The sequence below is a fragment of the Mobula hypostoma genome, chromosome 13, assembly GCF_963921235.1.
Source record: "Mobula hypostoma chromosome 13, sMobHyp1.1, whole genome shotgun sequence".
NCBI lineage: Eukaryota > Metazoa > Chordata > Chondrichthyes > Myliobatiformes > Myliobatidae > Mobula > Mobula hypostoma.
Genome location: NC_086109.1, coordinates 56069904 through 56097767, shown reverse-complemented (window position 1 = coordinate 56097767; position 27864 = coordinate 56069904). Strand labels below are relative to the sequence as shown.

Below are 27864 nucleotides of genomic sequence, written 5' to 3'. Positions count from 1 at the left end.
GGTGTGGTTCACTACTAACTTCAATCTGCTAAATACAGATCAATACTTAACAACAAGATAAGCATGAAAGAAACAATTAACAGGCCAACCATGGAGGAAGTGAATAAGTGCTTCAATTTGAAAAACTGTAGTGGGGAATAAAAGCACAGGACCCTCAGGCTCCCAGTCTTTGTGACTGAAAACTTCAAGGCAGCATGAATTGTTAAAGCAGGCAGGGTGAGTTAATGCTGTGGGTGAAGAGACACCTGAAACGCTGCCAAGTTAGTCAGAGTGCACCGGGCAATTGGGTGAGGGGCGCCCGCAGCCCCGCCACGCCGCCCGCCCGCTGCCACGCTCGCAGGAGCGTACGCTTCGCGCGCCCACTGACCGACCGCCCGCCCGCCGCCGCCGCACGGGCTCCTCTTACCCATGATCCTCCGCTGGCGCTGGCCCCGCGCGAGATCCCTAGTGCGCACGAGCGGCGGAAAAATTACGATGGTGGCGGATCGCCGTAGAACCATTCTCCGCTTCTAGTTCGGGATAAGCAGGCGGTGAGTTGCTCTGTCTACCGGTAACGGATTTGTAGGGGCGCAGTGCCACAGCCCGATGGCGCTTTGGGGGCGGCCGCAGGAGTGGGCCTGTGGTGCGGGCGGAGGGAGCACGGGCGCCATGTTTGGTTGTTGCTGCCCCGAGAGAAGCGGGCGGGCGGCCGGCGGCTGACTCACACTTAATGAGGCCTTATTGTGCAATCCCCCACCCCCTCCCGCTCCCGACCCACCTTTGTCACTATGTTCACTCAGATCATTCTGCAGGTTTATTTTGGCGGAGGTTATTTTTTGATGTATAGTACGACGCAAGCAGCAGAAAATAGAAATGCTCCCAACTCGGGGCAGGGCCACCCAGCCGCTCATCGCCTCTAACATAACGAGCGTTTAAACGCTCACAGACTCGGCTATTTGCCCTCTCCCAAAGTAACTTTCACAATGAAAACACAGCACGTGCTTGTTTTGAATCTCGCTGCGTTGTTGGAAATATTTTCTAAATATGAGTTAGCATTGGGGAAAGCCGAAGAGTTACCCGCGCAAGGCTTCTGTAAACGCGGGTCAGAAGCGTACTTGCTCAGACTAATCCTGCCAGTGTTTGATTGACTTGGGGTATGAATACAGTGGCGTTTTCGTTTTGGTTTCTCAATTGCTTGTTTATTTTGATGACGTATGTGGCATTAATTCATGCGCTATCGATTCTGTTTAGATCAGCCGACCAAATAAAGTGTTGCCTATCCAATGTAAAAACGGAACACTTCATTTAAAGAGATTTGGAGTTTGTTTTGCTGCAAAGTACACGTGCTTTTCGAGAAATAACATTGACTGCACTCAACTAGTTAATAATGAGCCTTAAGTGAGGCGTTACTGTTGTAGGAATACTTTCATTAGTTTGGGTAAGGTGATTGCGAATGCCCTAAAATGCACAATTAAGATAACAACTAATAATCTTACTATTGTCCTCTGCAATGAAACATCTTCACTCTAGTACTCAGTTATTTTCCTATAAAGATTCAAATTCCCAATTATTTGCTAATTTGGAGTAAGAAAGGAGAAGTGAAAATTGGTTGAAATGGAACATTATTGAAATAAATTTGGTTAAAGCTAATTTTTCATGTTAATACTATTTAATGGTAAAAATATTATGCAATGCTATACTAATTTGTTAAGGTGTGAACCTTTTAACGATTTTTGAGACTTGCCCGTGTATTCCTGTCACTTTGCGCTGTTTTATTGCAAGGGTTCTCAAAACGGAAAGGTTTTTAAAAAGAGGAGGGCCATCTGACTAGATAGTCATAATTGTTGAATATTTATTTTGATCGCAAACAGAAATGTGCTCTTTGAGCTACAGGTTTTTAGGAATTTTTTGGGGGGGTTTCATTACTGCACGGTCCTATTCAAAATGTTTTTCTTATTTTATACAATTATATAATTTTATACAATTAGCAAGCAATTAATTTATTTTAACTCAGTAAAACCAAAACTCTTCTATTTAATAATATAGGGGCTGTTCTTTGAAATCTCTTATGTTACCTTTAGTAAATTCCTAACACTTTCAGAAAAAACTGTGAGAATAGAAAGTTTTTTATGTTATTCTAAAACACAACTAAACATTAAAACATAGGATGAAATATAAACAACTGGCAGTTTTGTCCAACTTTTTTTCTTTGAAAACAATTATTAGTACCTTAGGTAAAAAAAAAGCTGGGTATGGAACTGGAATGGGCTCAGTTATGATCTCAGTGTTGACCAGGCATGTAAATGATGCCTCCATTTTGTGTTTCTGTGGTCTAATATTTTCATACCAATTATTGATGTTGTATTGCCTTGGGCTGATGACTGAGGTTGTTGGGATAACTTACCCAATAAATTCAAACGTAAGAACATGGAAATTATTTCTATGGAAGAAGATTGGATATATGTAATAATTAAATGGAAGTGCATTGTCCAAAGAGAAAGCATGAAATTCAAGCCAGCAATTGCTGTGATGAGATCAGTTAATTCAGCACTGGCCTGATATTGAGCTTGGCACCTATCTAGTCTGTATGTTTAATGAAACAAAACAATATCAATTGAATGAATCTTTGCAAGAAAGGTTTGCCATTTAAAGAAATCATTCAGTTGTCAGGAGTATATGGGTTAAAACATGCCATCTCTTGTAATGAAGTTATATGAAACACTATAAATTTCTGAATGCATTTTTAGTTGTACATTATATGGATTATGCTGGCTTTCAGTGTATTGGGGATTGCCTTTTGTAATCATCTGGATGCTGTTGTACCATGTTTGTACATCTGGTAGCAAGAGGAAACTTCTTGAATTAGCTTTTTGCTCATTGTTCCATATCCAAATATAGTGTTTTTATATTAAAATAATGTGAAGAGATATAGCTTGTACTGAATACTGTAATGATAAACAAATTAGAGGGAAAAACAGTAATACTTGAAATGCAAGATTCCATTTATGGGATATACTGACACCACAAATTTAAACACCAGAGTTAATCAGTTTGGGTTTGTTGGTTAATTATCAGTTCTTATGAGTAAAAGTTGTAATGAAATCCTTAACCTGAGCTTGAGAAAGTGATTCAGTCAGAAAATCAAACAAGGTGCTGGAGGAACTTGATAGGTGAACAGCATCTATGGAGGGAAATGGACAGTTGATATTTTGGTTTGAACATTGTATCAGGATTGACGGATAGAGGGAGAAAGAAGGTGTGGAGAAAGTGCTAGCAAGCAATGGGTGGATTCAGGTAAGGAGTGGGATTGGGCTGATAGGGAGAGGAAAATGGAAATTGCAACAGGCTGGGTGACAAGGCAATAGGTGGGAGTCTGAGGACTGGCAGGTGGAGCTTGGAAATGTATTGAGTGAGGTGAGGAAGGCAGATGGAACAATGGGCAGAGGGGAATTAGTGCGTGGGTGGAAGGGAGGAAGAAATGGTGACGGTGAGCTGGGGTTAGTGTAAGTGGAATTAGGTGGGGGAGAGGGAGAAAAGGGATAAGAAGGAGTTTACTAGAATTTGGACAATTCAGTATTCATGCTGTTCATTTGTTAGTACACAGGCAGAATACAGGATGCTGTTGTTCTATACCGTGTCTTTAGTCAGGAAATCCTTGGAAATTATATTGAATTTCATAAAGCACAGGACTAATAGTTTTAAATATTTAATTAAGACAATTGACTTAAGTACATGTTGGAAATGCTGAAAAATGGCATGGGGTGTGGCATGGTACTGTAACTCAACAGGTACATTTAATGTCAGAGAAATGTATACAATATACGTCCTGAAATTCTTCTACGCAAATATCCACAAAAACAGAGGAGTGCCCCAAATGAATGACAGTTAAATGTTAGAACCCCAAAGCTCCCCCCCACGCATAAGCAGCAGCAAAGCAACAACCCCCCCACCAGCAGAAAAGCATCAACACCCCCTACCGAGCACTCAAGCATGCAGCAAAACATTGATAAAGACACAGACTTGCAGTACCCCAAAGACTACTTGTTTACCCAGTGTTCAACATACCACAGGCTTTCTCCCTAATAAGGGGAAAAAAATGTGTCCCCATTTCATAGCGAGGGGGGAGACATAATAAAGCAACTGGCTGATTTATGGTATTAAAAGTCTGTTGTGTAGCTTCTTCTGAGCTCTGTGCCCAAAGAACTTGGCTGTCTGGGCACACAACCAGCAGCTAGCTCGCTGCTTACGATCTTCTGTCTCCCACGACGCATTAGTCGGCAGCACCAGCCTTGAATCCGCCCGCCTCCAGGGCCATGAAAGTCTGGCACCCCGAAGGTGCACTAGTTTTCCAGGCCGCATCCTTGGCATATCAAAAAGCAGCCAGTCGTGAGGCCCTGAGAGTGGGTCCCATTTCTGCATTGAACCAAAGTCAGCATGTAACTCTAGGTCATGGTTTTCAAAAGAACCTTAAAAAGGGAAAAAAAGAGGTATCAAAGATGGAAATAGAACTGTTTCTGAAGATGCAAGCGAAGGAGTCGCCTTTAAGTGCCGTCATCCTCCTAGGCTCCACTATTACAGTGCCAGCAAGCCAGGCTCAGTTCTGCCACTGTCTGTATGGAGTTCATATGTTCTCCTTGTGACTGAATGGATTTCCTCTTGTTGCTCCGATTTCTTCCCGTATTCCAAAGATGTGCAGGTTAGTAGGTTAATTGGTAACATGGGTGTAATTAGGTGATGCAGCTGCTTTCAGCTGGAAGGGGCTTTCAATTTTAATTGTCGTTCAGTCATACACCAATACCCATTGGTATGGCCAAACAAAACAGCATTACATCAGGACCTAGGTGCAAAACACAGTATCAACAGTCATATGCAGCACAATGGACATACAAACACATATAAGCTATTAGTAAAATAGAGTCACACAGAAAAAAATGTTCCAAGACCCTGAGTCCATGAATGTTGTAGTAGTCTGCAGTCGAACATAATATGGCTGCCAAATGAACACTGGGGGGGGGGAGGGGGCTACACCGCCCTCGGCATTCTGGTGGAGTACACCAATTTCAATGACTCTCTCCTGAGTGACTGTAAACAGGTAACACTGTGGCTTGAGGCCTAATCCTCGCTACGACTGAGGCCATGCAGCTCCTTTGGCGTCCAACAATAAATCAGTGAATCGGACTTGCAGCATTTCACAGTAACGATATCCGAAAGGGTTGTGTGATCACAAGGGTGGTGACCAGGGTGATCACTCGCTGTTAAACTGCTCACTGCCTTCGTGCAGTGGCTCCTCCGACACGCCTCTGACACAGGCAGCGGCACGATTTGCACCAATTCCAGCTCTTTCAGTTTCTTCGCCAGTGAGCAATTTGCTGATGGAGTAGACCGGCAGTACTTTAAATTCTTAGTGTCCAGCAAGTTTTTGCAATCCTAAAACAAAACGTGTTTAAAGAAGACAATAACACCTTTGGGTTGGCCCTTCAGAAGCTGCTGGGTCTGGGTGTGCCACCATCTTACCGGAAGCATGTCGCTGTGCTGTATCATTAAAATAAATATAAAAATTACACCTTGAAAAACTGATGTACTTATTTTTGCTTGGCTTTGTTTCATAGCAGAGTTCAGTTTTCATGTCATAATGCAAATTATTGACATTACAGAGCAAAGCCTCTAGTTTGAAATTAGCTACAATATATTCAAATAACTAAAATGGATTTGGAATTTTCTCATTGATACCATTGAGGATATTTTGTAAAAATGATGTTGTGTTATATATGGTGCTGGCATTGGTGTAACGGGTTTATGTGGGCCTTATAACCAGAGAAATGTGATGACATTGCTTAACGTACTTGATGGGAAGACTAGGTTTAGGAAACTTTTTCCCAATGATCCCTCTTGATAAGCTTACTCAAATTCCTGCTGGTGGGGCCATGTGTAACACATATCTGGGTTTGGCTACCTGTTGTCTGCTAATCAGAATGTTAAGCGATTATAAATAACATTGGTCATCAGTGCAAGTGATAATAGTATTTTAAGTGGAAAACTTGAGAAATATGAGTTTTTAATAGGCATTTCTTGACCATACTATATTTCTAAAGGGACAAGTAGACTCAGAATCTGAATCCACTTCGATTAAATTTAACATGGAGGTGTTACTTATTATAATAATCTGACGTTCTCCCTCCCATCTTTCAGGCAGTGATTTCTGGGTTTTGAATACTGTTCAGAATCTTGTAACTGTCCATTCCTGGTGCCTAAATTTAAAGCTTGGGTCTTGTTCACCCTGTGACGGAGAGCATTGGATAAACCCACTCTCTAAGCACGCTCATTCACCCACACGCAAACATTGCCTTTTCATTCTGTTGTCGTTGCGGTGAGTGTTTGCACTTCAGTGTGTTCCCCCACCCGCCTGGTATATTCTCATAATTAACTCACTGCTACATACATTCAGAGTCAGACACCAAAGTTTAGTTTAATTTCATTCTTTATTTGTACTTAATTGTAAACGTGTGATTGTGTTTGGTGTTCTGCTGTTTCACTGCTGGGTTGTAAACTGAATTGATGTGCTCAGGCTTTATAGTGCCTTTCCCGCCGTACATAGTGCCTTTCCATTTTAAAAACGCAAACAAGAGGAATTCTGCAGATGCTGGAAATTCAAGCAACACACATCAAAGTTGCTGGTGAACACAGCAGCAACTTTGAGGAATATTCCATTTATTTAGTAATGGGGATGTGTAAATGTGTATATGTTTGTATACTGTATTTAAGGTAGATACTTTTATTTATCTTGTAATATTGTAGCTTCATTGTGGGGTGCATCATTCTAATTTACATGTAGTCTTAAGTTAATTTTGTGTGTAATTAAAGATGGTATGTTCTAGTGCTGAATAAAAAGATTATTGCCCTCAGTATGAGAGAGAGATGGGAGTTCACATTGGACAAATATAAGTACAGAGCTATTATTGTGTTTTCTTGTAGATAACATGTTGTAAAGTTGGCATTTTTCTTTTCACTAATTTTTGTAAGTTTGATTTTATGATGCACATAATAAACACCCTTGCACTAAAGTACAAGTGACTCCAGCCATTTATTTCTTCGGTCGTAACCCACGGATCTAAAACACCCTGTCTAAGCTCTGGCCTTAAAGTTTAGGCCTCTCACTTGTATATATTTTTGAATTAAATGCTCCAACTGACCATCCTGGCTCCCTTCTCCTCCTTCCCCCACCCTCCACTGCCTGGTCTCCTTTGTTCAAAAGAAAGCAATCCAGCTTTGACAGTCTCTTCAACCTTGCTAATGTCATCATAAATTATTTATATAACCTCTAGTATTACATCTTCCATGATGCGTGTAGTGGTTAGCATGGTGCTATTACAGCTCGGGGCATTCCAATTTCGGCGCTGTCTGTAGGAGTCTCTGTATATCCTCCCTGTGGAATGCGTGGGTTTTCCTTGGGTTTCCTCTCACAGTCCAAAGACTTGCCAGGTAGGTTAATTGGTTATTGTAAATTGTCCCATGATTAGATTAGGTTTAATTCGAGTTGTGGGGTGGCATGGGTCGAATGGCCATAACTACTAAATAAATAAGTATATAAATTCCATGTAGTATGGTGATCAGAATAACACAGTACTCTTGCTGTAATCAAGTTAGTATGTGTATGCTCATAACATTGCTCCTCTGCTTTAGTCATCAGCCTGTAAAATTATGTACACCATTTTAATCGGAGTCTCTTCCTGTTCTGCTGCACCCAAGATTTGTTTCTCTGACTTGCTTTCCCAATCAATCTGTGGATTGGGACCCTTTTCTAATGGCTAAATAAATTCCTGTATTCTGCTTTGACTACATTGAGCCATCTTCAAATTGTCTTTAGTCATGAGCTTAGTTAATTTTGAGTGTGCATTTAACCTGTGCTGGTTTGTGTTGTCTCGAGTTTTTTTTAGTAATTTCTTGCCTTCGTTGTGTTGGGGTTATAATCCCATCTCTTCATTTCTCCTCTAAACAGCTGACCTATGTTACTGATCTTCTTGACCCCTAGCACTCACCCTTTTGCCAAAGAAGATCTCACCGCAGCCTGATTTTTCTCTTATTTTTTAAAAGTCTAGAATATACAGTACTGTGCAAAAGTCTGTGGCACACTAGATGATTTTATGTAAAATTTGTTTTAGGTTTTTATTTTTTTAGATTTTAAGAACACTCTGTCCTTTTATTGTCATTTTAGAAATGCATACATGCATTAAGAAATGATACAATGTTCCTCCGGAGTGATATCACAGAAAAACAGGATAAACCAAAGACTCACACTGACAAAACCACATAATTATAACATACAGTTATAGCAGTGCAAAGCAATACCATAATTTGATAAAGAACAGACCATGGGCATGGTAAAAAAAAAAGTCTCAAGTCCTGATTGACTCCTGAGTCCCCGATAGCAGGTGGCAAAAGGGAGAAACTCCCTGCCATAAACCTCCAAGGCACCGACAACTGCCGATGCCTTGGAAGTAGCCGACCACAGCCGACACCGAGTCCGTCCATCCGAAAACTTTGAGCCTCCAACCAGCTGCTCTGATACAGCCTCCTGAGCACCATCCTCTGCCGAGTGCCTTGGACCTAGCCCCGGCTGCCGAAACAAGCAAAGCCGAGGATTTGGGGCCTTCTGCTCCGGAGATTCTGGTTACCACACAGTAGCAGCAGCAGCAGCGAAGCAGGCATTTCAGAAGTTTCTCCAGATGTTCCTCCGTACTCTCACGTCTGTCTCCATCAAATCAGAATTGTGCACGGTCCCCTACTTGACAGATTACAGGTATCATTCACTGGAGAGGCCGCGTGCTGCGCCTGCATTATTGTGTCAGTACAAAAGAGCAAATTTTCAATTTCTACACATTTATTTTCCAAAAATTAAATGTTACAAAGAATATTTTGTATTTCGTCAAAGTAAGTGACATTGAGTAATAGACCAATTTTCAAATAAATATTTGATTACTTTGTAGGTATAGAGCTCAGTGCATGATGAAACAAAGATAACAAACAGGTTCTAATTATCAAAGACATAATGAGTTGAATGAACTAAACTGATTAACTGAAACCAAACTGGGTGTAGAAGGAATCAAATTGGGCGAAGGACAACCAAACTAAAAGGTGAGGGGTGGCAAATGTGACAGTTTTACCTTCAAATCATCAATTCTTACACCATAGTAAGAGTGAACATAACAAGATGCAACGTGGTCATCCTGTGTCAGCAAAATGTCTCCAAGCAGAAATTTTGAGGCAGACTGGAGTTTCAAGATGTGTCCAAGCTCTTCTGGAAAAAGCACGAAGAAATGGGCAAGGTTGAAGACCAGAAAAGCAGAGGCTCTAATGCAACATCAAACTGATGTCCCTTTTAAGTTGAAAGAAGTCCAGCACCGCTATCAGCTCTGAACTTGCAGAAACCACTGGAACCCAAGTACATGCCTCTACAGACTGGAGAAGTCTTCATGGAAGATTTGCTGCCATTCCTTCGAAGTGGAAACAAAGCCAAGAGATTCACTTACGCACAAAAACACAAGTACGAAAGCACTGAACAATGGCAGCAAGTGCCCTGGACCGATGAGTCAAACTTTGAAATTTTTGGCTCAAACAGGAGAGAGTTTGTCTGTAGAAGAGCTGGAGAGTGCTACATGGATGAGTGTCTGCAGCCAACAGTGAAGCATAACGGAGGTTCCCTGCAACTTTGGGGCTGCATTTCTGCAAATAGAGTTGGTGATCTGGTCAGAATGAATGGAGTCCTCAGTGCTAAGAAGTACAAGCAGATTCTCTTCCAGGAGGTGAAAAGGGAGGTGTCTGATCAGTCACAACTTTGTTTTGCAGGACTTTGACCAAAAACACACGAACAAGGTCGTAAAGAACTATGTCCAATGAAAAGAAGAACAAGGTGTTCTGCAACAGATGTAATGGCCTCTGTAGAACCCTGATCTCAATATAATCAAGGCTGTCTGGGAGTACCTGGAGAAGTAAGCGAGACAATTCTGGAGAACTGTGGCAAATTCTGTTAATATGCTAGGACCAATCTACCAGTAGATTTTCTCATAAAACTGTATGACAGTATACCTAAGAGAATTAATGCAGTTTTAAAGGCAAAGAGTGGTCACACCAAATATTGATTTGATTTTGTGTTTTACTGTTTACTGCTCTTTATAACTTTTTTTTGATATTTAGAAACTTCTTATTTCATTGAAAAAGGATCTAGTGCTTTCCTGGTGCATATGATGAATTAACTCTTCTTGGGCTTCCGGCCGGGTATGGATATCGCTTTTTAACTGACGTTTTGATGGCAAACTCTGCCATTCCTGATGAAGATGGCAGAGTTTGTCACCGAAACATCGGCTATATTTGATACCTGTACCTCGCTGGAAGCCTGAGAAGAGTTTATTTTTCAACTCATCTTTGAAAGCATTTTTGCTTTACGGAATTTGTTTACGTGTGCCTAAGGACTTTTGCACAGTACTGTATTTTATGCAGGGACTTTGTAGTTGTCATTGTTTTAAGCCTTGTGTTAGTTTCTCTGACATCTATTGAGATTTGGGAATTTTCATTTATGAGAATCATATTGGTTCTGAAATCTCACTGAGTTCTTTAATTTAGTGTATTCTGACTGATTTATTTCTTGTAAAAAGTGACTTGTTACAGTTAAGAAACTATTCTTATTCTATTGTCCTCAATAATTGTGTTAAATGTTTGAATATCATTGCAGTCTGCATGATGTATTCCTGTTGCATCCTCTTACTTGCCCAGGGGCATCCCTTAACACTCTGTCCAGTAATAATCCCTTGTTTGATTGGTTTGCTACTTCATAATTTATTTCTTGTTCAATGTGTTTCAGCAATTCTGTACATTCTATACTCTGTTATTTCTGTTAATATTTGGGTAGTTGAATGTCTCCTACAGTTACTTCTGTGTTTCTTGTTGCATTTCTCTGAAATTTGCTGATAGTTGCTCTTGTGTTTCTCTACAGAACACTCCTAGCAATTGACTTTTTCTTTCCTTCCCGATATAAACCTTATGGCTTCATTTGTTAAATCTTGTGCATAGTGCATTTTTTCCTTAACTATTCTTGCTTCATCCCTCCTTTTGCTTTTGTCCCCTCTTGTGATAACTAAAAATGCTGTAATCAGGACTAATGAAATGCTGTTTATGCCCATCTCTTAGCCATGTTTCACAGTATCATATCTCCCTTTTTGTATCTTTATTTTGTAGAGTTCTTGTACTAAACTATGAAGAATTATTACACTCTTTATCTTTTGCTTTTAATTTTGCCTTCCTCCACTATGAAATTTCAGTCAGGATCCCACTTCTTTCTCCAAGCTAGATTTAACTTTTCCTAGTGCTATCAGCTAAACCTTTCACAACCACATCCCTTTGAGTTGCAATGTATGCAGCTGGTATTGGTTCCATTCTCCCCATCCCAAACTATTCTAAAATCCTCCTTATTGCACTACTTTTTCAGTCATACATTGATTTGCAATGATTTATTTCTGGGTCTGCTGGAACATGGCAGTAGTAGTAAGTTAACTATCTTTGAGGGTCCTGCCTTTTAATCTTGTGCTTTGTCCATCTAAGATGGCATGTATCTACCACTTTATAACTTCTGTACAGAATGGAAACATTGTGACTAAATGTGGAAGCATTTTTGTCGAGTTGTACTGCATTTGAATTGGACTCTGCATCAATGCTTGGCATAATAGACTTTCCATTTGTAATGCAGCATGACCTACCACGTGGTCTATTTAGACTTCAAAAGTTTTATCAGACCTGTGCACAAAATGCTTTCAGGCAATCTCCAGTTCATGACAAGATTCCGTTTGTGCAAATTTTTTGTAAATGGGAAATGTATAAAAACACCATATGGAAGAGGATCAAAGAATCAGCTGTGACAGGAGACTCAGCAGGTGCAGGAAGAGCAGCTGCCAGCTACCTTCACCAACTGAGGTGAGGGAGTCTATTCAGCTTACCCCAGCCCATGGTTACTACATTTTGGTGGGGACGGCGGGGAGGGATACTGGTAGTGGTCCTGTAGGGAAATAAGGAAAGTGGAAATGCCTTGTTTCCACCAAGCACAAGATCCTTGCAGTCTGAAACCTTAGTTTTCAAAATACCCATATCATATGTCAGGCATTCGTTACCTGTGGGGGACCGGTAAGAAAATTGTGGTATTTCAAGGTAACGCATAAAATGCTGGAGGAACTCAGGCCAGGCTGTGGAGGTAAAAAATACAGTCGATGGGTCCTGCCGAAGGGTTTCAACCCGAAACGTTGACTACTCTTTTCCATAGATGCTGTCTGGCCTGCTGAGTTCATCTAGCATTTAGTGTGTGTTGCTTGGATTTCCAGCATCTGCAGGTTTTCTCTTGTTTATGTTTCAAGGTAACATGGTAATCTTTAAATGTAAGGATTTGTATGAAGATGAGTTCTGTGAAATAAGCACGTGGAGTAATATTGGCAAAAAATAACCAGGAAATCTATAATATTATGGATGAGATTGTAACCTAGGTGAGTGAAGTGCCATTTATGCATATGTTGAAAGGGAGAATAAAGCTACTCTCTGTGCAAATCCCTGCAGCATCTGGAGACCCTGTAATCTCTGTCCTAGAGGCTGACATCAGAACATCTTTATGGGGGTGAACCATTGCAAGGCGTCAGCCCCTGATGCCTTGGGCACTAAAAACCTGTGCCAACCGACTTCCAGGACAGCTTCAGTCTCTCACTTGGATGTTCCCACTTGCTTCAGAAGAGTGACAATCATACTAGTGCCCAAGAAGAGCAGAGTGAGTGGCCTCAATGACTGTTGCCCAGTTGCACTTTATCTACTTTAGCCATAATCAACTCCTGCCTAAACAAGGGCCTGAACCCCGTTGCAGTTTGCCTATTGCCACAATAGGTCTTCCTCCAGTGGATGCAATATTCACTCGGCCTTGAGAAGATGGCGGTGCGACGCAGCACGTGCGGCCTGTCCGGTGAAATGATATATTTGTTAAATAGGGGGCCGTGCACAATTCTGATTTGATGGAGACAGACGCGAGAAGCACGGAGGAACATCTGGAGAAACTTCTGAAATGCCCGGTTCGTTGCCGCTGCTACTATGCAATCGAGAATCTCCGGAGGGTAGGCTCCAAATCCTCGGCTTTGCCTGTTGCGGGCGGGGCTGGGGTCGAAGCGCTCGGCAGAGGTGGTGCTCGGTGTCGGAGGGCTGGTCAGAGGCTCGAAGTTTTTGGACGACTCAGAGTCGGACTGTGGTCGGGTGCTTCCAGGGTGCTGTATTCGCAAGTTTGTGGCTCTGGAAGCTCATGGAAGGGAGAGTATTCTTCCTTCTCCCGTCTGCGTGAGATCATGGGACTTTCGAGAGACTTTGAACTTTTTTTACTGTGCCCATGGCCTGTTCTTCATCAAGTTACAGTATTGCTTGCATGGTTGTAACTATATGTTATAATTATGTGGTTCTTGTCACTTTTTCAGTTCTTGGTTTGTCTTGTGTTTCTGTGATATCACACCGGAGGAACATTGTATCATTTCTTAATGCATGCATTACTAAATGACAATAAAAGAGGACTGTGTGTCCTCATGATGTAATCTAATCACCTGGATAATAGTAATACCCACTTCAGGCTGTTGTATATTGATTAGAACTCAGCGTTCAAGCCAACATACCCCAGTACAATTCAACAATCTCCAAAACCTGGTCCTCTGTACCTGCCTCTGCAACTGGATCCTTGACTTCCTCACCAAGAGACCACAGTCAGTACAGATTGGAAATAACAGCAGCATGCCTCAATGATCACATTTCTTCCATTTTGTAATGTTTGGTGTCAACAAAAACTGAACCTCTTTACTGTGTCTGCATGCTTTTATGCATTGAGTTGCTGCCATATGATTGGCTGATTAGATACTTGCATTAATATACAAGTGTACCTAATAAAGTGGCCATTGACTGTACATCCCAAAGAAGTAGAACACACATCAGTCCTCATAGAGGGATCAGAAGTAGAAAGAGTGAGCAATTTCAAGATCCTGGTTGTCAATATCTGAGAGGATCTAACCTGGACCCAGCATGTCAGGGTAGCAGTCTGTCACCTGAAGCTTAATAGAAGTTGGATGAGGCCACAGGACAATGATCCAAAACACAACAGAATGGTTGAAAAAGAAAATTTGTGGTTTTAAGTCAGAGTCCAGATCTTAACCCAATTGAGATGCTGTGGCATGACCTGAAAAGGGTTGTTCATGCAAGGTATCCCAGAAACATTGAACTGAAACAGTTTTGTATGGAGGAATGGTCTAAAATTCCTCATTATTGTGAAAGTCTGATCAGCAGCTACAGGAAACATAGAAACATAGAAAATAGGTGCAGGAGTAGGCCATTTGGCCCTTCGAGCCTGCACCACCATTTATTATGATCATGGCTGATCATCCAACTCAGAACCCCGCCCCAGCCTTCCCTCCATACCCCCTGATCCCCGTAGCCACAAGGGCCATATCTAACTCCCTCTTAAATATAGCCAATGAACTGGCCTCAACTGTTTCCTGTGGCAGAGAATTCCACAGATCCACCACTCTCTGTGTGAAGAAGTTTTTCCTAATCTCGGTCCTAAAAGGCTTCCCCTTTATTTTCAAACTGTGACCCCTTGTTTTGGACTTCCCCAACATCGGGAACAATCTTCCTGCATCTAGCCTGTCCAATCCCTTTAGGATTTTATATGTTTCAATCAGATCCCCCCTCAATCTTCTAAATTCCAACGAGTACAAGCCTAGTTCATCCAGTCTTTCTTCATATGAAAGTCCTGCCATCCCAGGAATCAATCTGGTGAACCTTCTTTGTACTCCCTCTATGGCAAGGATGTCTTTCCTCAGATTAGGGGACCAAAACTGCACACAATACTCCAGGTGTGGTCTCACCAAGGCCTTGTACAACTGCAGTAGTACCTCCCTGCTCCTGTACTCAAATCCTCTTGCTATAAATGCCAGCATACCATTCGCCTTTTTCACCACCTGCTGTACCTGCATGCCCACTTTCAATGACTGGTGTATAATGACACCCAGGTCTCGTTGCACCTCCCCTTTTCCTAATCGGCCACCATTCAGATAATAATCTGTTTTCCTATTTTTGCCACCAAAGTGGATAACTTCACATTTATCCACATTAAATTGCATCTGCCATGAATTTGCCCACTCACCCAACCTATCCAAGTCACTCTGCATCCTCTTAGCATCCTCCTCACAGCTAACACTGCCACCCAGCTTCGTGTCATCCGCAAACTTGGAGATGCTACATTTAATTCCCTCATCCAAGTCATTAATATATATTGTAAACAACTGGGGTCCCAGCACTGAGCCTTGCGGTATCCCACTAGTCACCGCCTGCCATTCTGAAAAGGTCCCGTTTATTCCCACTCTTTGCTTCCTGTCTGCTAACCAATTCTCCATCCAGATCAATACCTTACCCCCAATACCGTGTGCTTTAAGTTTGCACACTAATCTCCTGTGTGGGACCTTGTCAAAAGCCTTTTGAATATCCAAATATACCACATCCATTGGTTCTCCCCTATCCACTCTACTAGTTACATCCTCAAAAAATTCAATGAGATTCGTCAGACATGATTTTCCTTTCACAAATCCATGCTGACTTTGTCCGATGATTTCACCGCTTTCCAAATGTGCTGTTATCACATCTTTGATAACTGACTCCAGCAGTTTCCCCACCACTGACATGAGGCTAACCGGTCTATAATTCCCTGGTTTCTCTCTCCCTCCTTTTTCAAAAAGTGGGGTTACATTAGCCACCCTCCAATCCTCAGGAACTAGTCCAGAATCTAACGAGTTTTGAAAAATTATCACTAATGCATCCACTATTTCTTGGGCTACTTCCTTAAGCACTCTAGGATGCAGACCATCTGGCCCTGAAACATTTGGTAGAGGTTGTTCTTGCTGCTAAAGGAGGTTCTACCAGTTATTAAATACAAGGATTCAGATACTTTTTCCAGGCTGGACTGTTAATGATTAAACAATGTGTTCAATAAAGAAATCAAAAGTACAGCTATTTGTGTGTTATTAGTTTAGGCAGAGTGTGTTTGTTTATTTTTGTGACTTAGATGAAGAGCAGACCACATTTTATGAGTAATTAATACAGAAAACATGTAGTTGCAAAGGGATCACAAACTTTTTCTTGCACATGTATGAGGAACATTTGATGGCTCTGGCTTGTGCTCCTTGGAGTTTAGAAGAATGGTGGTGGGTGGGACCTCATTGAAAGCCATCAAATATTGAAAGACCTAGATAGAATGGATGTGGAGAGGTGTTTCTTTAGAACAGAGTTGAGGAATTTCTTCACTCAGATGATGGTGAATCGGTGAAATTCATTGCCACAGATAGCTGTAGAGGACAAGTCATTTGGTATATTTCAAGTGGAAGTTGATGGCATTATAGTTGGAAAGAGCGTCAAATGCTATTATGAAAAAAAAAGTTTTTTTAAACAAGTAAATAAAAATTGCTTTAGTATAGAACCTTCAATAGTTCACTGGTTCCAAAAATATCAGAGTGTGAACACTTTATATTTTATACTTTATTGTTGCCAAACAATTGGTACTAGAATGTACAATCATCACAGCGATATTTGATTCTGCACTTCACACTCCCTGGATTACAAATATTAAATATTAAAAATAGTAAATATTAAAAATTTGAATTATAAATCATAAATAGAAAAGAGAAAAATGGGAAGTAAGGTAGTGCAAAAAAACCAAGAGGCAGGTCTGGATATTTGAATACAATATACAACCTAAAATTCACAAAAACAAGAGTGCCTCAAAGAATAAGTCATGGTAAATCTGTTACAACCAAAAAGCCCCCCGCTTCCCCTTCCTACGCACAAGCAGCAGCAAAGCAATAATCCTCCCGCACCCCCACTTCAGCAAAAAAGCATCGGCATACTCCACCCACCAAGAAATCAATAGCAAAGCCCCCAAGAAAGACCATTATCTGCAGCACAATAAAAACTTACTGTTCACCTAACAATTCCACATACCACAGTGTGTGTGTGTGTGTGTGTGTGTGTGTGTGTGTGTGTGTCGCTCTCCCCTCCCCTCACTCTCTCCCCCCCCCCACTCCCAACCCAGTACAGAGACTGCGATAGCTGATCCACTGTTTGTTTTCTCTTGTGCAGCGCTTCATTTGGCGGCACCGGTTTAGAATGAGCTTGTCTCCAGGGCTGCAGTGCCTCGGAACCCCAAAAGTGCACTCATCTTCTAGGCTGAGTCTTTGGGATATCGAAAACATTTGGTCAATGAACCCCGGGGAGTGGGTCCCACTGCTGCAAAGAACCAAAGTTTGAGTGTAGCTCTAGGTCAGGGTCTTCGACAGAGAGATATTGTAGGTAGAAATTGACGTTTTCGCAGATGAGTTGGAAGGAGTCGCGATCGTAGCTCCTTATTCATATTTGCACGAGTTGATCATTTCTTTACCTATTCTCCACTTCAAGCAAGACATTTATCTGAATTATTAGCTAGTAACATTCAAATTAATGGAATTTGAATGTCCTAAATCACCAGAGCTTTAGAATCTGAATACCAAAATACGAAGAGGAAGCTCTGGAGATTGTGGATTTCATAGATTAGAGATTTGTTCCTATAGATTGGAGGATGGTAAATATAACCTATTTTTAAAAGTGAAAGAGCTAAAACAAGGACCTTCCATCAGTAGTAGGGAAAAGGATGTTACAGTCTATTATAAAGAAAGTAATGCTTGGAAAATATCAACAGAATCAGACAAAATCAGTGCAGTTTTCATATTTGAAAAGTCTATCTTTTTTGACGAGTGAGAATCGGTGGATGTGTTATATTTGGATTTTCAGTTCAGAGATGTTGAAAATGCTTATCATGAAATCCTAAGATTAAAAACAGTGTCACATGATAGCAAAACAGCATTAGAAAGGTAAATCTAAATTAAACGACAGAACAAGGTCATCATTTTACACCAGACTCTTGGTCTGATACCTTTGTTCAACTCTTTTGGTGAGAGTAGTTACTTACTGTAGCTCTTGCCTCTTTCATTTTCATCATTTTTTGCAATCTAGCCTTGGAGACCAGATGATTGGTTTAGCCTTCATTGTTTCTGCTGTAACTAGGTACAGGTGTCCCCTGCTTTTCGAACGTTCGCTTTATGAAACCTCACTGTTAGGAAAGACCTACATTAGTACCCTGTTTTTGCTTTCAGAAGGTGTTTTCACTGTTACGAAAAAAGCAGCGCGTGCCCCGAGCAGCAGCAGCTCTACCCCGGATTTGGAATTGCAATCTCGCCGGCGTTGCTTAAACGCATGCCTGTGAGCAGCCGTTAGCAAGATGAGTTCTAAGGTATCGGAAAAGCCTGAAAGAGCTCGTAAGGGTGTTACACTTAGCATAAAACTAGACATAATTAAGCGTTTCGATTGTGGTGAACGAAGTAAGGACTAAGTGAGTTTGGCTTGTGGAAGTTGACGAAGATGATGTTGAAGAGATTTTGGCATCCCTTGACCAAGAACTGATAGATGAAGAGCTGATGCAATTGGAAGAGGAAAGGATAACAATTGAAACCAAATGCAGTAGCGAACTGAACGTGAAGCAACTACGTAAGATTTTTCGCTGCAATGATAAAGTACGACTTTAATTTTGAAAGGGTACATAGGTTTAGGGGATATTTACAGGATGGTTTGAGTGCTTACAAAGAACTGTATGTAGAAAAATGCACGAGGCTCAGCAGTCAAGCAAGCCTTCCACATCAGCCACAGCAGACGACGAACCTCGACTTTCGACTTTGAGGCAGGCAGTCATAGGAGAAGATGAGCTGCCTGCCCTGATGGAAACAGACGACACCTCAGTGTCCCACCACCCCAACCCCCAGGCCGCGGACGGATACTGATTCGCAGAGAAGGCAGCGGTAGCCAGGAGGCACACAGCACATCTTTAAGAAAAAATCCGAAATAAACATGCTAATTAATTATGTCCCGGGCAGCACCTAATTAATTAGCATGTTTATTTTGGCTTTTTTCTTAAAGATGTGCTGTGTGCCTCCGGGCTACCGCTGTACCCCTGCATGCTTCGTGGATTGGTATCGGGTCGCTGCCCGGAGGGTGGGGGCCACTGCACCACCCAAACTCTGATGACTCAGTCTAACCCACCACCATCAGTGTGCTTGGCAAGCTGTCTTCCTGATTCCCATAAGTGATACTACACTGTACATACATTACTTCTACTTTATATAGGCTGTGTATTTTTACATGTTATTTGGTATGATTTGGCAACTTCATAGCTTAAAGGTTTCTGGAGAGAGTGCTTTTGCCGATGGTACTTGCGTGAGATTTTCGCTACGGACAAAAGTGCAGGCAATGATTGTGGAAAGGTATTTCTACTTTATATAGGCTGTGTATTTATTATATAATTCCTGCTTTTACTATATGTTACTGTTAGGTTTTATGTGTTATTTGGCATGATTTGGTAGGTTATTTTTGGGTCTGCGAACGCTCACAAAATTTTCCCATATAAGTAAATGGTAATTGCTTCTTCGCTTTACGACATTCCGGCTTATGAACCGTTTCATAGGAACGCTCTACCTTCAGATGGCAGGGGAAACCTGTACTTATTTTATTCCCATCATTTTATGAATGATAGTGAACAACTTTGTGGTGTTGATGAATGAATATGTGTGCAATGATTCTAAATTGCCTTTCGTTTACTATTTGAGGTCTTATAGTTAGAATAACTGGGATAGGCAATCTTAGAGGTGTTTGCAATTTATTTTGATTATTTATTATCATATAATCAGACCTTGGACCACACGGACAATCGCAAATTTATGTCAGGCTGCTTATGGATGACAGCCAGGTGTTCAGCACCATGGTACCCTCAGAAGTAATTAACAAGCTTCAAAACCTTGGTCTCTGTACCTGCCTCTGCAACTAGATTCTTGACTTCCTCATCAGGAGACCATAACCATATAACAATTACAGCACAGAAACAGGCCATCTCAGCCCTTCTAATCCGTGCCAAACACATTACTCTCACCTAGTCCCACCGACCTGCACTGAGCCCATAACCCTTCATTCCTTTCCTGTCCATATAGTTATTCAATTTTACTTTAAATGACAATATCGAACCTGCCTCTACCAGTTCTGCTAGAAGCTTATTCCACACAGCTACCACTCTCTGAGTAAAAAAAAGTTCCCCCTCGTGTTACCCCTAAACTTTTGTCCCCTAACTCTCAACTCATGTCCTCTTGTTTGAATCTCCCCTACTCTCAATGGAAAAAGCCTATCGACGTCAACTCTATCTATCGCCCTCATAATTTTAAGTACCTCTATCAAGTCCCCCCTCAACCTTCTAAGCTCCAAAGAATAAAGACCCAACTTGTTCAACCTTTCTCTGTAACTTAGGTGATGAAACCCAGGTAACATTCTAGTAAATGTTCTCTGTACTCTCTCTATTTTGTTGACATCTTTCCTATAATTTGGTGACTATAACTGTATACAAAACTCCAAATTTGGCCTTACCAATGCCTTGTACAATTTTAACATTGCATCCCAACTCCTATGCTCAATGCTCTGATTTATAAAGGCCAGCATACCAAAAGCCTTCTTCACCACCCTATCCACATGAGATTCCACCTTCAGGGAACTATGCAGCATTATTCCTAGATCCCTCTGTTCTACTGCATTCTTCATTGCCCTACCATTTACCATGTATGTCCTATTTTGATTAGTCCTACCAAAATGTAGCACCTCACATTTATCAGCATTAAACTGCCATCTGCCATCTTTCAGCCCACTCTTCTAACTGGCCTAAGTCTCTCTGCAAACTTTGAAAACCTACTTCATAATCCATAATGCCACCCATCTTAGTATCATCTGCATACTTACTAATCCAATTTACCATTCCATCATCCATGTATATGACAAACAACATTGGACCCAGTACAGATCCCAGCGGCACACCACTAGTCACTGACCTCCAATCTGACAAACATTTATCCACCACTACTGTCTGGTGTCTCCCATACAGCCACTGCTGAATCCATTTTACTAATTCAATATTAATACCTAATGATTGAATCTTCCTAACTAACCTTCTGTTTGGAACTTTGTCAAAGGCCTTACTGAAATCCATATAGACAACATCCACTGCTTTACCCTCGTCAACTTTCCTAGTAACCTCTTCAAAAAATTCAATTAGATTTGTCAAACATGACCTTCCACGCACAAATCCATGTTGACTGTTCCTAGTCAGACCTTGTCTATCCAGATAATTATATATGCCATCTCTAAGGATACTTTTCATCAATTTACCCACCACTGACGTCAAACTCACAGGCCGATAATTGCTAGGTTTACTCTTAGAACCCTTTTTAAACAATAGAACAATGTGAGCAATACGCCAATCCTCCGGCACCATCCCCGTTTCTAATGACATTTGAAATATTTCTGTCAGAGCTCCTGCTATTTCCATACTAACTTCCCTCAAGGTCCTAGGGAATATCCTGTCAGGACCTGGAGACTTATCCACTTTTATATTCCTTAAAAGCACCAGTGCTTCCTCCTCTTTAATCATCATAGTTTCCATAACTTCTCTACCTGTTTCCCTTACCTTACACAATTCAATATCCTTTTCCTTAGTGAATACCGAAGAAAAGAAATTGTTCAAAATCTCCCCCATCTCTTTTGGTTTCACACATAGCTGTCCACTCTGATTCTCTAAGGGACCAATTTTATCCCTCATTATCCTTTTGCTATTAATATAACTGTAGAAACCCTTTGGATTTATCTTCACCTTACTTGCCAAAGCAACCTCATATCTTTTAGCTTTTCTAATTTCTTTCATAAGATTCTTTTTACATTCTTTATATTTCTTGAGCACCTCATTTACTCCTGTAGATTCCTGTCTTTTTCCGAACCAAGTTTCCAATATCCCTTGAAAAACCATGGCTCTCTCAAACTCTTAACCTTTCCTTTCAACCTTACAGGAACATAAAGATTCTGTAACCTCAAAATTTCGCCTTTAAATGACCTCCATTTCTCTATTACATCCTTCCCATAAAACAATTTCTCCCAATCTGCTCCTTCTAAATCCCTTTGCATCTCCTCAATGCAATCCTTTGTATTGCCTTTCTCCAATCAAAAATCTCAACCCTGGGTCCAGACCTATCCTTCTCCATAATTATATTGAAACTAATGGCATTGCGATCACTGCACCAGAAGTGCTCCCCAACACATACCTCCGTCACCTGACCTATCTCATTCCCTAAGAGGAGATCCAACACTGCCCCTTCTCTAGTTGGTACCTCTATGTATTGCTGCAAAAAACTATCTTGCCCACATTTTACAAACTCCAAAACATCCAGCCATTTTACACTATGGACTTAAGTCAAGTCACTTTTTATTGTCATTTGGACCATAACTGCTGGTACAGTACACAGTAAAAACGAGACAACGTTTTTCAGGACCATGGTGCTACATGAAACAATACAAAGACTACAATGAACTATGTAAAACAACACAAAAATTACACTAGACTACGGATCTACCCAGGACTGCATGAAGTACACAGAACAGTGCAGGCATTACAATAAATAATAAACAAGACAATAGGCACAGCGGAGGGCAGTAGGTTTGTTGTCCGATGGGTTGGGGGAAAAGCTGTTACATAAATAAACAGCTGAATGGCGGTGTCTGGGATCACATCTGTTTCTGTACTCCTGCCGAGTATTTCGTTGGAGTGGGATGTAGTCCAATTTAATGTCCATTGGAGAGCAGAATGGACGGGAGAGCCAGCTGGCTAGAGCTTGCTTTTTTCCTGGCACAGACTCCTGCCCGCTAGCCTCGCTTCCGCTTCCTTGCACACCGCTTACGACGTCGCCACCTCCAGCCACTGGCATCAGGCAACTGCGGGGACTGCGGGCCCGATTCTCTCAGCAAGCCAAGGTCGCGCAATTTAACCAGTAGATTTCATGAAGGTTTGTTTTTGGGTGATCTCTGTATTGTAGAAGTATCTGGCGATGGTAGATAATTGCTCTGATCTATCCATTGCCCTAAACCCTAATTGTGCCTTAAAATTAAAGAACTAAATTAAAGTAGCACCAGATCCGAAAGGCTGCTGCTGCTGTGCCGTGCCGCCTGTTATGTCTATGTGTGGAAAAGTAAAATCTCCCACAATCACAACCTTGTGCTTACTACAGATATCTGCCATCTCCTTACAAATTTGCTCCTCCACTTCTCGCTCCTCTTTAGGTGGTCTATAATACACCCCTATAAGTGTTACTACACCTTTCCCATTCCTCAATTCCACCCAAATAGCCTCTCTAGACGAGCCCTCTAATCTATCCTGCCAGAGCACCACTGTAATATTTTCTCTGACAAGCAATGCAACACCTCCCCCTCTTGTCCCTGTGATTCTATCACACCTGAAGCAATGAAATCCAGGAACATTCAGTTGCCAATCACAACCCTTCTGCAACTATGTTTCACTAATAGCTACATCATCATACTTGAGGTTTCAATCCATGCTTTAAGCTCATCCACCTTTCTTATAATGCTCCTAGCATTGAAATAAATGCATTTAAGAAATTTTCCACCTCTTACTCTCTGTTTATCACTAACAATGCAAACAACTTTACTATTTTCTTTTTCTTCCTTCTCCCCTACATCTGTTCCTACACGCTGGTCCCCATCCCCCCTTGTATCTAGTTTAAATCCACTGGAGCCTCTCTAGCAACCCTACCTGCAAGAATATTTGTCCCCCTCCAGTTCATATGTAAACTGTCCTGCCAGAATAGGTCCCACCTTCCCCGGAAAACTGCCCAATTATCTATAAATCTGAAGCCCTCCCTCCTGCACCATGTCTTCAGCCATGTGTTAATCTGCGCTATCTTACTATTTCTAAACCCGCCTGCATGTGGCACTGGTAGCAATCCTGAGATTGGTATCCTGGAGGTCCTGTCCTTTAACTTGGCGCCTAACTCCCTAAACTCACCTTTCAGGACCTCTTCACTCTTCCTACCACGGTCGACCACGACATCCGGCTGCTCACCCTCCCTCTTGAGAATACTGAGAACTCGATCCGAGATATTGCGGAGCTTGCACCAGGGAGGCAGCAGACCATCCGGGATTCTCGATTTCTTCCACAGAACCTCGTATCTGTCCCCCTAACTATTGAATCCCCTATCACTACTGCTCTCCTCTTTTCCCTCCTTCCCTTCTGAGCTGAGGGTCCCATCTCGGTGCCAGAGACGCAACCACTGCAACTTGTCCCTGGTAGGTCGTCCCACCAACAGTATCGAAAATGATATTATTGGTGGGAACGGCCACAGGGGTGTTCTGCTCATTCCGTCTATTCCCCTTCCATCTCCTGACAGTCACCCTGCTACCCGTCTCCTGACTCTTAGGGGTGACTATCTCCTTGTAACTCCTGTTTATTTCTGCCTCTGCCTCACAAATGACCACAGTCAGTACAGCTTGGAAATGACATCATCTTGTTGACAGTCAACTGTTGCGTACCTCAAGGATACGTGCTTAGCCCAGTGCTCTTGACTGTGTGGCTAAGCTCAAATGTCATCTATAAATTTGCCAATGATACAACTACTGTTGGCAGAATTTTAGATGGTGAAGTGGAGAATTACAGGAGTGAGGTCAATCAGCTGGTTGAGTGGTGTTGCGTCAACAATCTTGAACTCAATGTCAGTAAGACCAAAGACTTGATTGTGGCCTTCAGAAAGGAGAAGTCAAGGGAATGCATGCCAGTTTTCATCAGTAGTGAAAAGGATAAGCAATTTCAAGATCCTGGGTGTTAACATCTCTGAAGATCTATCCTGGACCCAACATACTGATGTAATTATAAAGAAGGCATGCCAGTTGCTATATTTCATTTGGAGTTTGAGGAGAATTTGTATGTCACCAAAGACTGTTGCAAATATCTACAGATGTACCATGGAGAGCATTTTAACTGGTTGCATCACCATCTGGAATGGAGGGGCCACCACACAGGATCAGAAAAAGCAGCAGAAATTTGCAGACTCAGGCAGTTCCATCATGGGCACTAGCCTACCCATTATTGAGGACACCTTCAAAAGGCGATGCTTCAAAAAGGCTGTATTTGTCATTGAGCACCCCAATCACGCAGGCCATGCCCATGCCCTTTTCTCATTGCTACCATTGACGAGGATGTACAGGAGCCTGAAGACACACTCAATGTATCAGCAACAGCTTCTTTCCCTCTGCAATCAGATTTCTGAGTGGACAATGAACCCATGAACACTACCTCACTATTTTATTCCTTCTCCTTTTGCACCACAGGCAGTCCCCGAGGTATGAACATCCGACTTACGAACGGAGGAAGGAGAACACCGTCTGCCATTTTAAATCTGGTCACGACGCCGTCCGCCATTTTCAGTCGTTGCAGTTAACACTGTGTTGAGTGTGTAACTTTGTATTTGGCTTAAATTTTTCTTAGCAAGATTCACCCTGACCGTGCCCCCCCCCTTTCCAGTCAGCACCGACCCCACTTGTCCTATTTAACCTGTCTCAGTGTGGGTGGACTTTAGGACCCAGGGGAGCTCAGGTTAGGACCTGCCGCCCGCAGCTGCTGCTGAATCCGCAGTGTTTCTGTTCCGTTGACAGAAAACGATCACAATTGAAAATAAAGTGGAAATAGTAAAGCAATTGGAAAGAGGTGAAACGCCATTGGACATTGGAAAAGCATTAAGCTACAGTCGGTCAACAGTCCGAACAATTTTAAAGGATAAAGGATAAAGTGAGAATAATGGAGCTTGTGAAAGGCCTTGCCCCGATGAAAGTTACAATTATTACTAAGCAAAACACTGATTTAAATATTGAAATACATACGTTTCTTAAGTGTTTTATATGCATAGAAAGGTAAACTATATACTATATACTAAAATAAACGTTTGACTGATGCTAAATAATACCGGATGTACCTGTTCCGACTTAAGTACAAATCTGACTTAAAGACGGACTCAGGAACGGAACTTGTTCGTAACCCGGGGACTGCCTGTACTTACTTAAGTAATTTTTTTGTTTATATGTTTAGCGTTGTAAATTATAGTATTAGGTGTTGCAGTGTACTGTAACTAAACTAACAAATTACATGACATACGTCAGTGATATATGGGGAAGAGAGGAGAAGATGGCGCGACGCAGCGTGTGTGGCCGCTCCGAAATGATATCGTATTTGTAAGTAGGTACTGTGCACGATCCTGATTTGATGGAGACAGACATGAGAAGCACAGAGGAACATCTGGAGAAATTTCTGAAATGCCTGCTTCGCTGCTGCTGCTACTGTATGATCGAGAATCTCCGGAGAGGAAGGCCCCAAATCCTTGCCTTTGCCTATTGCTTGTTGCTGGGGCCGGGGTCGAAGTGTTTGGTGCTCGGTGTCGGAGGGCTGGTTGGAGGCTCGAAGTTTTCAGATGGACTCAAAAGTGGTCGGGTGCTTCCAGGGTGTTGCATCGGCAAGATTGCGGTGCTGGAAGCTCATGGCAGGGAGAGTTTTTCTTCCTTCTCCTGTCTGTGTGGGATGATGGAACCTTCGAGAGACTTTGAGACTCTATTTTTACCGTGCCCATGGTCTGTTTATCAAATTACGGTATTGCTTTGCACTGTTGTAACTATATGTTACAATGATATGGTTTTTTGTCAGTTTTCTTTAGTCTGGGTTTGTCTTGTGTTTCTGTGATATTCTGGAGGAACATTGTATTAAATACTAAATGACAATAAAAGAGGACTGCGTGTCCTCGTAATCTAATCTAATATTAAACCTGATTCTGATTTTGAGTTTTGGAATGTACCAGTACAGCTATGGGCAAGGGGTTGAAGTATGTGTAGTTTTTAAGAATTTACTATTTGTATTTTCCCTTGCTTCCTTTGTTTCTCTTCCCCTTTTCATAGAAGGTTACAGTCTTGTGGGATGCTGACAAAAAGTATAAGGCACAGATGTGCTTATTTGTAACATTGAAATGCCAAATTGCACTGTACATTTAGAAATGTTGCATTGAACTTACCTATTCTGCTGTTGCTGAATAGACTTCTATTCTCACCTTGCTCGATCTGGTATTCATCTGGTATAATTGTGAATAAGGTAGTTCACGTATCTGGGGGAAATTGGACATGTAACTGGTCAGATGACTTTGGAGCTTTTAAGGCCTTAGTTGTTGAGTTTAATCTGATGTTGAGTTAATTTAGTGGGTATAAACTGCTCTCAATTATTTGATTATTCAATAACTGTACCATTTATGTGAGGTAAAAAAAAATCCAGTATCACATAAACTTATTGAAAACTTAAATTATTGGAACTTGTATATATTGGAGTATTAAAAAGATGGATGTTCTTCATACGTGGGGCAGCATTGAGGTTGCCTGTTTATTTCTTATCCAAATTCTCCAACGACATCATTTGAGGAAGCTTGTTGAATATATTATGATACTGAAATAATGTATTCTAGGATTTTATAAAATGGCTCCAAAGATGCATGATTACATTTGGTTGCAATCTTCCAAAATTCCCTAGATTATAAACACCTAATGGATTTGCAAACTCCAATTGTAATGCCTCTATTCAGAAAACGGGGGTTTTGAAAAGTGGCCAATTAGTTTAATAGCTGTCATCTTTGGGGAAAGTACTGGAATTTGTTAAGAAAACAGTATCAGAATGTTTAAAAATGATTGCAATTTAGTAAGATCGACAGTTTTATGAAATTAGAATCATTTTTGACATTTGTTACAGATTCTACATCGAGAATAAGTGTAGCTAATGGGGTGCCACTGCAAACCTTAACTGCAGTTGCAAAGATGGCTGGGAAAGCAAGATGAGAGACAGCAAAGAGATAGAGGTAA

At 41.5% G+C, this 27864-nt stretch overlaps 1 protein-coding gene across 4 annotated transcripts in view; it reads left to right on the top strand.

Annotated features, from left to right (window-relative positions):
* Positions 1 to 303: 303 nt before the first annotated feature.
* The window catches only part of LOC134355600 (zinc finger protein 280C-like), a 165506-nt gene continuing 137945 nt past the window's right edge, over positions 304 to 27864 (top strand). Inside the window, exons 1-2 of one of the 4 annotated variants that reach the window (XM_063065714.1) lie at positions 304 to 530; positions 27755 to 27860. In XM_063065714.1, coding sequence (XP_062921784.1) covers positions 27837 to 27860 — 24 coding nt within the window. In that variant the 5' untranslated portion in view covers positions 304 to 530; positions 27755 to 27836. Of the gene's footprint in view, positions 531 to 27754; positions 27861 to 27864 lie in introns of those variants that run through there. The other 3 variants (XM_063065718.1, XM_063065715.1, XM_063065717.1) reach the window with 3 other exon arrangements.